The sequence below is a fragment of the Chroicocephalus ridibundus genome, chromosome 19, assembly GCF_963924245.1.
Source record: "Chroicocephalus ridibundus chromosome 19, bChrRid1.1, whole genome shotgun sequence".
NCBI classification, from domain to species: domain Eukaryota; kingdom Metazoa; phylum Chordata; class Aves; order Charadriiformes; family Laridae; genus Chroicocephalus; species Chroicocephalus ridibundus.
Window position 1 is genome coordinate 8,787,663 of NC_086302.1, and position 13,714 is coordinate 8,801,376.

The following is a 13,714-nucleotide window of genomic DNA, read 5'->3' on the forward strand; positions in this document are numbered from 1 at the left end:
CAGACTGACAACAGTGAATGTAGAGCTCAAAAAAGAATGGGGAAAAAAGGTATAATCTAAACGTTTCTTCTAGATGTCCTGCCATTGTGGAAAGCATTTGTAACAACACTGGGCAAAGCACAGAGACAGCAGAGCGTCTGTAAGTCGTGTGTGTGCAGAAGGCGCACGTCAGCAGTGGGGTTTCGACTCGGGCGCTGTGCTAAGGTCTAGCCTACCGCGCTGCCGGGGTGAAAACAGCACCTGAGAGAAGGAGCTCAGCTCAGGCCTGGGTCTTCACAGCTCTCCAGGCTTTTGTTTAAGTGCTTCCAGACCTACAGCCAAAGTCAAAGGCATTTCTCCCGGGCCCTCGTTGGAAAGCAGGAATCAGTTGAGAGGATCTACTTAAAAACAAGCAGGAGCGTACAAAGTGGAGGGATAAAGGACGTTTGGAGCTAGACACAAAGTTCAGGGCCAGCAGAAAGACCACCCTCTTCTTAAGCCCCAAAAAATCAGTACCAAGGCTGCGAAAGCCACCTGCGGCCTTTCACCCGCTCTAGCAGGATGAGCCATGGGCTACGAGCTCCAAGTCTCTTACCAGAAGACACGGGAGACCCCACAGAGCCGGACAAGAGCTCGCGCCATGCTGCGTCTTTGTCAGAATTAAATTCTGCAATAGCTCTGGTCTATTTATATACCTGATCTCAAACTGTCACCTATGAACCAAATTAAGTCACTCGCCTATCGGTACAGCCACACCAGGGCTTTGGTTCTTTGACTCTCAAGTTGCATCTTTGTTCCTGTTTCAAACCTCAAGAACTGTGATAATTAGCAAACAAAAGGGAAAGACTGATTTAAGAAAGACTGTAGATATACTGCAGAAACTCCAGAATAAAATGTATGGGAAACACATCCTGTAAGGAGAGGGGGAGTAGCTGCATTTGTTTAGTCTGGAAAGGGAGTGCCACAATTTTCAGGTGAGCAGTTTTTAGAGGGGACAGTAACCAACAGCCCCTTACAGTGCAAGACAGATGGACAAGGAGCAGACAGCAACATGACGAGAGGGTCCCAGGACACACCGAAGTGCCAAATGGCTGTGACAAAGAAACACAAACCAACTCCAAACGCTGCCGGGTAACACCAGGTCAGACGCACGGGGCAGAGGCGCTCACAGGGCGGGCTGTAGGCAAGCGCGGGAGCTGGCTCAGGTCGCGCGTTAAGGCGCCTCTCAGCCCCTGCTTTCCATGACCGTCTCCGCCATCTCCCAGGACAGACACGTTCTGCTTTCCGTGCAGCAAGGCACACTCTCGGCCTGCTGGCACACCTCCGTCCCTCTCACTCTGCCAGGCAGTGCGCATAAGCTGGCAGAGCCGCAGGGATGACAGAGGGGAAGCCAGGCGAGGATGGAGGAGACCCCTCCATGTCCAACAGCAGCACCGCAGCTGGGGCAGCAGAACGCCACAGGACATGTGTACATACGTGGGAAGGCCCCACAGGGGATAGCCCATCACCCGTAGGTTTTTCCTGAGTTCGTGTAAACTATCACATCCACGGTGTTTCCAACACCAACTTACAGCCGCCCGTATGCAGCTTGTATGTCACTACTCCTATTTTAGTGCTTCTTTAATAAAATCTCTCCAGACCACAGGCAAGTCCTATGGAGAACAATGCACTGAACGCCATCAAAAAAGCATTACAGCACAAGGAGAGGAGACAAACTGGCAAGAACATAGGTGATCTCTTCTCTGAAAGCAGCATTCCGACCTGAGCGATCTCAAGACTACGCTTGTTGTCAGCTTGCTTGAAATTCGTACTTAAAATACATCTGCTTTGCTCCGGATAGATAATCCATGATGCGTTCTTTTTGGCATAGAAACAAATACACAGCAGAAAGTCGCGCAAACCTCTGGAACAGGCCCTTTGATGCGGGTGAAACATTTGGCCAAGCTGCCCGAGTCCTCGCCTGCTCAAGGGAGATTTTGTGAGCAGAAACAACTTGTAGAATCTCCCCTGCACTGTGCGTGGTCAGCCCTCCACCCTCCACCTGTCCATCACACCAGGCAAGGTCCATCTTCTCAGTACGATCGAGCAGGTACCACCCCAGGATGACTTCCATTACTGGAAATACGACTTTTAACATCTTCCTAACACTTAAATTCAGACTAAAAATTTAGGTATTTAATAATAGACCTCAAAATCCATACCAGTAACCGATCACATTTCAGGAGGTGTTTAACAGACAAAAGTTCCTATGAAGTCAGCAGAAAACGCCGATCTCTTGCCTAGGTCTTCAGAAGAATTTTTACTGTTACATTGAGAATACAACACTGAAGCAGCTAAATATCCCTGAATTCCAAACCCTTTCTATTAAAAAAAGCCAAACACCCACACCCCCCCACCTACACCACCAAAACATCCCCCACACACAAAGCACTAAAAAAAACCCCTACCTCATCCGTCCCCCCAAAAATTTTAGAAGTCTAAAACACCTTTGTAAAGATCTTGGCCCTAACACTTCAAGGGAGCATTACACATATTACACATTTTTTAAAACAAAAAAAAAGTCGACGTAGGCAAAATACCTAAGAACATACAAAGCAGCCTTGGTGCGCCGTCCTCAACAAACTACCAACGAACACCAAATAAATGAAGTAAAGGAAACTACCGGCAGCTGTTCAGATACAGCAAAAACCAGCACAACAAAGCATTGAAACCGAAGCACAGGCACGCAGGGAACAGAATTACACTCCAGCAACCTTTACGTGGGGTTGGGCACGGTTCGTAGGTAACAGACTGTTGTGAGAACACCCGACACTACAGCGGGACAAAAAGACGAGGAGCAGAGCGTTGAGAGAGACAGCAGACAATCCGCGCCGGCAACCGCAGACTTGGGTATGGACACAGAGACAGGCTGCTCCGCACCGGCTCAGCTTTCCAGGAGGAATGAAGGGAGCTCCGAAAACACAACAGGCAGAGCAGGACACGTCACACAGAGTCAACTAGCTCCTCGCTTGCTATAAATCCTGAGACCGCCGTCATGCCAGGTGGTGGTGGGGACGGCTGGTTATTTTTAAAAATCTCTGCACCGGCAGCCTTCCCTGAACCTTATTGGCAGGGGCTGAGCTAGAAATGCAGAAGCAGCAAGTTCCAACAGCCACCCAGATGACCCTATTCTCCTGAAGAGCCCCAAGTTGCCAATACAACAGCCCTGAGTTGCCAATAAAACAGCCCAGCACTCACACCCTGCAAAGCTCCCACTTCATGGCATTCGAGGGATCAGGCACAACAACATATCTGAGCATTAACACAGGGTAAATGAGATCTGGGAGATGCTGTTTGATCAAACCCTTGTGTCCCAGTTACTACAAAACCATCGTTTCCTTCCTAAGGATCCCTCAACCACAAGAAAGCTCCTTTTCATGAATGCCAGGTGTATATATATTAAAAAAAAAGGTATGTAGATTCATTTTGCATATTGACCTCTCTCATACGGGTAATAATTTGTGCCATATTACTTTAAACAGAATTAATAATGTAACTTATGTCTAATAAAACTGAACCTAGTTGTGTCATCTTTTCTACACCACCTTTCAAAAATACCATGACAAATCAATTGTTTTGTAATTTATATAGAAGTCTGTCCTGGTTTGAGGGACACAGGACTAATTTATCTTCTAATGCTTGGGAAAACTGCACGTTTGTAAGACTCTAGTGTCTGAATTTGTGAAAATATTTACTTTATAGCCAGCTAGGCTATGTGGGATTCAAGGTCTCAGTGTTTTTGAGCTCACCAGGTGCAGGGATGAGGAGGAGCGAGACCCGGGCACTTGATCCAAGCTGCCGACTGGATTATTTCATTCCATGAACGTCACATTCAATATAAATTAGAAAGTTTGCCACGTGGTGCTCTCTCTCCCTTGACGGCTGCCATCCTGAACACTCCTCGCCCCGGTGCCAGACCCCCGCGCCCTTCCCTTCCTCCCGCAGCTGCAGCGCTCGCAGGGTCCCACATCGGCTGTCCCTGCTGGAACGCACGGCTTCTGCTGATGGAATGGGCTGGGTACAGTCCTTGTGTATTTTACATTGGTATCAGGATCAATACTGATTCTTTAGTATTATTAATGTTAATTAATTAGTCTGATCCTATTAAATGTACTTATATTTCAACCCTCGTGTTTCCTTGTTTTCCCTCGATTCCCCTTTCCGGGTGGGGAGGGGTCATTGGGTGAGAGAATAATTGTCTAAACGACAACAAATTGTTGCGGGTTTCTCAAGCCATACCAAAGTCCTTGCTCTGTCAGCAGCTAACAAAAGCCATAACGTTGCTAGTTTTACTCAAAGACATCTAGTTTTCCAGAGAAGGGAAAATTCATCCTTTTACACTTCAAGACAGGAAGATTTTAGCACTGCAGGTAAATCTGCAAGAGGCTCTGTTCCTTTTGTTACACAGCACGCTGACAAACCCCCAGGGCAGAGCCTTCACGGCGATCTCCCAGCTGCGCCGCTCGCAGCCGGCGCGCGTGGTGCTCCCCACGGGACCGGCATGGAAGGGCGATGATCTCCCCTCGTTACAGCTGGGTGCTGCGAAACAGCCTCCGCCACCATACGCTTTTGAGAGCCGGCAACAACATTTACATACGAAACCAGGCAGGTATCACCAAAAATGATAAAGAAGTTAAAATGTTAATTTTTAATAATCAGTTGTAAAATTTCATACGTGCCGGGGATAGTCAATCCTGTGGGTTTTCTCCCTAGTGCCTGACGCTAACATACGAAGGGAAGACCAGGCAGCTCCTCGCACCAGCTAACCCGCTCACAAGCTAGATTTTTTTTCTGTCTGCACTACTCATCCTCAACTCCCTTATGGAGAAAGACGGCCATTAGCTTCCAAAACAGCCCAGCAGCCCAGAGCGTGTCTCTCCCTCCCTGCAGCCCAAAGGACGCACGGAGTGACTCACACCCTCTCCCGGAGCGTTACCTGCTCAGTACGACGGGACTCTTACACCTTCCAATCATTCGCAGAAACTGCAACGGCTAATAGATGGCTCAAGCAGTAGAGCGACTTAAGCAAACTTATTTGCCTAGTAAACTTGGGAGACATTTTAGCATAAAACCTGTATTAGGTGAAAGCTGAGATAACAAAAAAGTCTTAATCCTAGCCAGGAAAAGGAAAGGAAAAACACCTTCAGCAGAGACGCTGTAGTATGGGGTCTTGTGTGATTTCACTGCCAAGGAAACTGCACAAACACAGCTATACCACGACTGGAGGAAATAATGACCCCAAACTAAGAACCATCTGCCAAAGCTTCGTGGGGGGACACCCAAACTAATGGCCAGGAAAACAGCTTGGAAAGAAATAATACGTTATAATATGAAGTCCCATCAGTTCTGTAGATACCGATCTACAATTTAAGTTAGTTGTGTGCTCTCCTACGCGCCCTTCTCTCCAACACACCTGGTTAAGCTTAACATTGGCTTTTTAATGAGACATAAGACAATAATTGCAGGCACTGAGAAGACTTTGAAAAGTTCCTTCTTACCGAAAGGAGGTAGTCCGTAGGTTTGGGTGGTCTGGGGGTAGATGGTGTAGGGCTGCGACTGCTGTAGTGCTTGGTACTGAGTCTGACCTGGGTAAGGGCTCATTGTTTCCGAGACAGGTACAGAAAGGATATGTGCATATGGCCTTATTAAAAAGAAAGAACAAAAGTAAAAGAACAATTTACATTATGCATCTTTTGGCCTCCAAACCAGAAGACAGATAAAAAAATCACTTTAGGAAGAAGAACCAGTACACACTGACACGTGCTCTTAGTGTAATACCTGCCTGTGTTTCTCAACACGACAGGCGCTGGTGTTACACGCGCTGCCTGTTTCTTGCCATGACACCACGGGAAACTCTCTCCTCCACGGTGCCGGAGCACCAGTGCTTATTCCAGGACTGGGAGAACAGGGTGGGAGGGGAAGAACAAACTCCCTGTTCTTACAGGCACGAGCAATTAGTCTCACTCATCATGCCTGACAACACCAAATCCTAAAGCTAACACAACGTAGTAGTACGTGTCAAAGCTACTGCTGCACACAAAGAGACGACACAAAAGCAAGCGCGGGGGATTAAGGCCTACTGTGCTGCAATGGGAAGAACTCTTAAGACCCCCAAACATGGTAAATGAGCAGAAAATCCTATATTCCCCTTATATTCCTTTACGTCTAGTTTGTTTATTCCTCACACATTATGGGCATTATTCAGCAGGATTATTGTGGTGTTAATTATTTGAAGTGTCTCATTTATCCTTGTGATCAAAAGCCAACAGCCACCGAAGCCAAAGGGTGACTTCTATCAGCTTCAGTGTCCGCACCAACGAGTATCTGTTGCCAGAAGATACGAAAGCATGATTTACAGCGTTACAGAAATGCATAAAGATGCAAAAAGATAACTTCAGAAAGAAGTAAGAGTTACAGAATTTAGTAACAATTGCTCGACTTACTTTGCAGAATACATTTGTGAGGTATAATCATTTGATGACCTTGGGATATAATCAGTGCATGCCATAACTGAAAAAAAATAGTTTGTATAATTACACAGGCAATTTCAAACCCCAACAAATAACAACAATAAAATATCAGCAGGCATAGTACATTTTAACCAACACACTGGACTTACAGAGGTTTTTTAGTGCCTTGAATATCTGTTTCAAAGTAAATTCTCAAAACCCACACTGTTAAAATACCACAAAAATGTTTTTCTTGCCAGTTCACACCAGGTAGATGATTCAGGCAAGCCTATTTCTCCCTTTCTAACAGTGTTCTTTCTCTTTACCAGCTGGTACCGTCATCTCAAAGGAATCACAGAATAGAAGCATAGAACCATTTGGGCTGGAAAACCCCTTTCAGATCACCAAGTCCAACCGTTAACCCAGCACTGCCAAGCCCACCACCAAACCACGTCCCTCAGCAGTACGTCGACCCATCTTTTAAATCCCTCCAGGGACGGCGACTCCACCTCTCCTGGGCAGCCTCTTCCAGCACTTGAGAACCCTTTCAGTGAAGAATTTTTTCTTAATATCCAATCTAAACCTCCCTTGGCACAAAACTTGAGGCCGTTTCCTCCTGTCCTATCACTTGTTAGTTGGGAATTTGCTCCAGATGCCAGTGATGTGCTCCAACAAGTTGGGCTTTCCCTATCTGGAAAGGCCCTACATCATTATTGCTCTTGTAGTTAACTTTCTTACCAGTTACACCCGCTGAGGGGAGCAAGTTAGTTTGCACAGCAACCCTGACTGTAACATTTGCATTCTGCTACCCAAATAACCTCCTCCGCGCAATCTGAGCGTAAGCGGCTGAGAAACACAAACCATCAGCCACACGCTCCAGACCTTCTGAACATTCCAGGAACCACTCCCCGCCCCGGTCCTCAGTGTTTGCCTTTCCTCATGCTGTGAAGCCCACCTAGCGCACGGATACAACAGGAAACGCAAACTGGGAACTTCTGGACCTAAAGGCTTTCACTGAATGTATGTCAGATATTCCCTTATCCCTCCTCCAAAAATGTCCCCCGCCCTTTTTTTTTTTTTTTTCCAAAAAGAATGTCAGTATTTCTAGAATTTGTATTCTTTAACATAGCACATAAAGAATTAGGTAATGGCGTGAAAAATAAAAAAACCCACACCACAGTATTACTGCATCCAGTCGCACAGCAGATTTTGCCGGCTAAAACTTCTGGTAACTCCTGCAACTGCAACATCATCGCACGCTGATTAGAACAGCAAAGGTGCAAGCAGTCAGCAATGAATGGAAAGTTACACGTTACATATTTTCCATCAAGTTGAGCTGATTTACACTTATAAATAAGTATCGGCAGTCAAAGGTGTTCTACACAGGAATCCTACTTTCCTAATAATCCCCAGGCCTCTTTTTCCAGAAAAAAGGACACGTTCCCCCTCTCACTTACTATACAGTCTTTTTATTTTCTGCCTCAGTTTCCCCTCCATTTATTTCATAAGGAATTTCTGCAGACATTCAATACAGTTCAGAGTCTAAGATTAAGACCCTACTAGCTCAACCCCTTCCCTCGAGAAAAATCAGGTAGAAGGTGGATAAGACATAGCAGTACCCAGGAGCAAGCTGGGGGGTAGTGACACAAAAGTGTTTGTTAGAAAGAGATATCTGGTTACCACCAGGCATTAACGCTTTGTAAGCACCACCGCAACCTTTCACTCTACAACCGACAGGCTAAGTATTACAAGGAGAAGACAAAGCTTGTGCTTGATGAAGCAAAGTAACGAGATGAGTGGAAGAAAAGAGGAAAGACAGAACTCCAGAAGATACTTACTCTCACTGGACATGGGAAGGTTTGAACCAAGGCTTGAAGATTCAGGTTTCTGATCGCTGACTTCCGTGTTGCTCACGTGACTGCCAGGACAAACAAAGGCTAATCATTAGCACCATGAACTCTTAAATTAACATCCTTGGGCATCACAACCCCTGGGTTCAACCTTCCTAACCGAGGCAAACTGACTCTTACCAGAAACTAGCTCTGCACTCTTTGATATTTCACACAGCAGCTCTAATTAGACATTAAACTGTTGCCACCTCCAGCACGTTTACTCACCACCAGTCTCTCAAGATAAGGCTGTCGCTTCACTGAGAGCTCAGCAGACCCCAGCGTGGCACGGCCACCTGCAGCAGAAATCACCAACCTCCTTCCCCTTGCCTGGGCACGGCCTCCTGCTCCCCTGCCTCAGCTCAGCCACCCTTCAGCCTCTCCAGCAGAGTTTATTTTGCGCGTCCAGCACAAAAACTGCGCTGTTATTTTTGCTGGGATGCCGAACAGACTCAGCTCACGGAGGGACGCAGCAAGCACCACGCGGAGTGCACACCAGAGCTGCGCGCAGACCTGCCCTCTGCAGCAACAAGCAGTTACACCGGCTCCTTCACCCTGTAAAACTGCAGCCTGAGGGTATCAGAATAACACACAGATGCCTCAAAACTTCATTAAAAGCTGTGTTGCAGAACTAGCAACAACAAAACGAAAGCCAATAAGGAGGCGCAGCTCTCCTAGGAGGGGGTAAGGGGGGAGCTGGCTAGTGAGTGCCACGGGTTTGGTTATAAGGCAAGTGATTTGCCTTCCTTTGGCTGGTGAGAGGGAGCGAAGCTTAACCAAAATGCATATTCTGGCGTTTTCCCCCTGAAAACCTTTACAAACAAAATCCTTGGAAAGCTTTCTCAATACTAGTAGCTGAACCGACTTCCACAATAAAGCGTGAGTTTTGCAAGAAAATAAGACGTTCCTACGCAGACTCGGGGTTACTCGTGTACTATTCTCCTTGGTGGAAAAAACGGCCGTGATTCTGTGGCACGGATAGTCCACCTGCGTCTGTTAAATGGCATGCGGTTTGGGAGCAGGTTGAGAGCTGCTCGTTGTGATCCCTTCCTGCAGAAAACGCAACAGATAAAAAACCCTTTCTGCCCACAGCATACCAGCCCGTGTTTCTGCTCTCCTCCTCACCGCCACTCTCAGCGCACCCACCTGCGGCTCTTGGGACACATCCATCCCAAGCGCTCTCATCCTCCATCATTTACAATTTTTCAATCCTCACGGACTCGGCGGAAAATTCTCACTTGCCCTGGGGCTGCCTCGCACTGCCGAGGGCATCCCCAGCACGCTGTAGTCACAAAAGTGTTAAGATCCTTACGGATGCTTAATGCTCCCAAGAGAGACCACCCTCCCTGGGTACAGCTCTTCCCTTCCCCACTTCCACGATCCAACTAAAACAAATACAGCCCGAGTATTGACATTGGCTGAAAATCACCTTGGCTGAGGAGAAACAGGTCTAATAAATTATTTTAAACTCTTCCTGTAGGTCAAACTTAAACTCATATATAGTTTTATCAAAACAGAGCCAGAATATTTATAGAGAATATTTAAGCAGGTTAGAAATGCGATTTTAACCCTCCTCTCCATTCTATTTTTAAAGACTATATAAGGATGGTTACACTCAAATCTGGAGGCTACGGGAGCCTGTAGGGAAGCTGTGACTGCACTGGAGCAGGGCAGCGCACCAAAGGAGCATCAGCACGTTCATCCAGCGCGTTCAGACCTGCCCATACTGCCCTCAGCTCCCGGGACACCAACCGAGAGCAAAAACCCTCCAAGGACGTGGATCATCTCGCCTCATACCGGCTAGAAAGGGGGCTTGCAAGGGCTCAAATTTCTAACTTTTGGACATAGAACGGATTTCACACGCTGTTTGCTCACCATTTCCTGGTAAAGTAAACACAGAAAAGGCTATCAATTTGAGAGGGTTTAATTTCTCAAAACAGTTACCCACACAGTTTTGCTCAGCACAGATATTATTAAAATATTCTAAGCTGCATCAGAATAACTGCACGTTATGTGCAGTACGCGACGGTCCCACCAGAGTTGGTGAAAAACAGGATGCTCGATGAAGCAATTGAGACTCTTTGTAGACACTTTGATAAAAGCTTCATACCAAAGGGCCAGTTAATCTTTTTTTATTGGGAACTTAATCTGTAAATTATATCAAATACAAAAGTGACTTATATTTGCCCTATCTCAGTGAAAAATAAAATAACACGCAAGCTTCTAAAATGGAAGCTTATAACGATAAAAGAACATTAAAACCGCTCCACGCTAAAACCAAATTCAAAATTACGTACCTCAAGCTTTGTTCTCCGGATTCCTGCATTTTGGCTTTTTTCACCTGCAAAGACAAAAACGTTCAGAGACACAAGTGACGAGAGCCGTCCTTGACAGCACGTGTGCAGGCAGAGCTCCCTCAGCGGATCACCACCGGTTACGGCAGAGCGGGCGCTGGTGTTCAAACTCAGAAAGCCTTGCGCTGAACTCCAGAGCTAACCCGCGCGACCACCGGCTCTTCATCCCAAAGCAGGCTTTCTCCTAATTAGCAAATAAATGTTAAAAGCAGAACGCATTAGCAAAATTGCCACGTTATTTAAGCAAGTAACAGATAATGGGATGGATACAGAGCTATGAATGTCCGATAAGGACAATTTCATGGAAATTGAAAAAAAAAGAGCCACAAATTTTAAGAAAATCGTACTTTGCAGAGATTCAGCACGACTGCCATGAACTCGGGTCCCTTGTTTTTTCCCCCATATATTTAAATATTATGTAAATATAGGAACTCGAATATTTTTTCTGCAATAAATTAGGAGTTCGACTTTCATTTCTGAATAAAAACAATACAGCATGTATTCTGGTTTTGCAGGTGGCCAGCTGGACCCAGGTCCTGTACAGGATCTCACACAACAGCAAGCACTGACTTGAGCCCAAATTCGGTTTTCTGCATGCAGGCTACGAGCACCGCTTAGAAATCCCGGGCAGGGTGACAGGGCTAGTTTCTGTAGCTTGTAGTCTTTTGAGTGAGACGTTCCTGTGATACACTGGCTTTTCTTTCCCCCGTCTTCTCCCTCTAGCAGAAGGTTTTGCAGCCTCCCGCATTCCTGGAAGATGTTTAGATGCCAGACTTGCTGCTTTGGTACCCAGGCGCGCTCACGGTTCATCCCGGTCTCAGCATTTGTCTTCTGCGAAGGGGGCCTGGGAAGGTCCGTGCTGGTATCGGGCTGCAGGGATGACACCCCCCGACTCGGGTACCGCGGTTAGAGAAAGCCTGCTGCCACATGTGACAGCCGCTGGCATAAATGCCTCACCACGCGATTCAAGTTTGTCTCTCTCAGGTGAGTACAAATAAAATGGCAGGAAAATGCGATTTGAGTCTGAGAGGTCAAAACGTGCTCAAAGCTTTTAAAAAAAAAATAAAATTAGTAAACCACAGGTGAATTCCTGATGGGTAGGGGGAGATGGAGATGGGAGGCAGAGATACAAAAAAAGGATAAAGGCCCAAGGCAGCAGCAAGGGGAAAGGACTAAGTAAACAGTAAGGATGGAAAGGAGAAAGCTGAAAGGACAATTTTCTCTCCCTCATGAAGTTACCAGTGTTTTAGAGCTCAGCCTGCTTTCCCCCCTGTGCTCATCCTGCCAGCAGCTACTCCCTCACGCAGTTCCCAGCAGAACGCTACAGACTTCATCAGCACTCACCATACACACAAAAACGGCAAAGGCAATGACAAAAGACCGAGGCAGTACAACGGCCTCGACACCACGTTGCCTCAAATCTGGCTTTTGTCACTTCAACCTAAGCAAAGAGCTGGTAACGCTGGCATTGACATGAACTCCTCTTGAGGTTCTTCAGCCCCACAGATTCACAGGCTTCTCCAGAGCCCCTCTCCTGCCTGGCTGGGAGCACACACTACTTCTGGTCCCCACTGCCAGGAGGTCCAGGTCCTAAAGGAGCTGTACGAGTCCTCCCCACCTAAAGATGATGGGGAAAGCAGGGACAGGGAAAGCAGACTAGTGTCCCCCCGGCTGCCTCGGGCACAGAGCTATCGGTGCATGACTGCCGCCCACCCATGGTGCCCTTCATCTCCTGTCGGCATCCTCCTGTCCCACCGCAGGTGCTCCAGCTCCTCACTGGGACTCTGCCACCTGCCCCTAGCAGGGACCTCAGACACCGACACTGCACCAGACAGCTCAGGGTGCCAAGCTGCCCGCAGGGCTCTTAAGGACAGGAGCCAGAAAAAAAAAGAATCACATCAGAAAAAGCAGCAGCAAACAGCTTCAGACCAAAGCTACACTGAGGATAAAAATAAAAATTAACTTAAGAGCTGGCAGCTTGAATTTTAGATTTCACAGGAGGAATGCCGCTGTTTCCAGTCAGGTACTCGGTAAGATCTGGCTTCTTCAGTTCAGTAGGTTGTTGTTTTTTGTTTTGTTTTTTTTTAATATGGGAGGTGGACAGAGAAATCAGCTCACTTACAAAACAAAAAACCCAAACAACAACCCTTCCCCCCAAAAAAGCAGCGAGGTTTTGCAAGAACACATCAGTTTTATTGACGTTTTCATCACAACCAGAATGGAACAGTTGTTCCTAAACCACTCCTCCATAGTTAGGGCTCAAAGCACTGCTCTGCTGCTCTGCCGCCCTCGCTCCCTGGGCTGGAGCTCTGTCTCGAGGAGTATCTGCACCGCCAGGCCATCCTGCCTTGTCCTCCTCTGATGGGAGACCTTCCCTCCCTCTGCCAGAAACGTGCCCTTGGTGGTGTACAGAGAACAGTATTTTTACTGAGTTTGCCTTTAATAGTTGATTTCATCTAAAAAAATCAATAAATATCTGGAGAGAGCTTCACAGTCTCTTTAAAGCCTCTGGAACGGGGGATCCGCAGTGCAAGGATGCAGTCAAGTCAAGCAAAACAGCAATTGCCAATTTCAGTCTATCACATCCCTGCCTCAACTGACTAGTCCCCATCTCTGCAGGCTTTGAAAAGAAATTCTAATCTCTTAATGCTAAACAATAACATTTACAAAATCTCAAAACTTTGGTGGGATTCAAACCCTGTCTTCTACCCATCACTGATCCCTGCAATTTACGCTACAAGTTTAAGTGGGAGGGAACAGTTTTAAACAGTCTTCCATGGGAGTGGAAAGCATTTTCTCTCTCTCCTGCCACATGTCATAAAACAGATCATCTAGTAACGATAATTCCAGGATGCTGCTCGGGGCACGGGAGAGCTCAGCCCTGCACTATCACACTCCAACCCCAGGCCCTCCCTGCGTCAGTCTCTCCTGCACCAGCCTCAGCAGCGGCTGCCGAAACCTCTCCAAATGCCTCCTCTCAACACACGCTCCCCTCCGAAAACCT

At 46.9% G+C, this 13,714-nt stretch overlaps 1 protein-coding gene across 6 annotated transcripts in view; it reads right to left on the reverse strand.

Annotated features, from left to right (window-relative positions):
* Positions 1-13,714, reverse strand: part of EYA3 (EYA transcriptional coactivator and phosphatase 3) — a 62,820-nt gene that overhangs the window by 24,907 nt on the left and 24,199 nt on the right. For 5 of the 6 annotated variants that reach the window (XM_063356153.1, XM_063356158.1, XM_063356156.1 and 2 more), the window contains exons 3-6: positions 10,654-10,697; positions 8,306-8,385; positions 6,462-6,528; positions 5,517-5,659 (exon numbers count right to left, since the gene is read on the reverse strand). In XM_063356153.1, coding sequence (XP_063212223.1) covers positions 5,517-5,659; positions 6,462-6,528; positions 8,306-8,385; positions 10,654-10,697 — 334 coding nt within the window. Of the gene's footprint in view, positions 1-5,516; positions 5,660-6,461; positions 6,529-8,305; positions 8,386-10,653; positions 10,698-13,714 lie in introns of those variants that run through there. The other variant, XM_063356157.1, reaches the window with a different exon arrangement.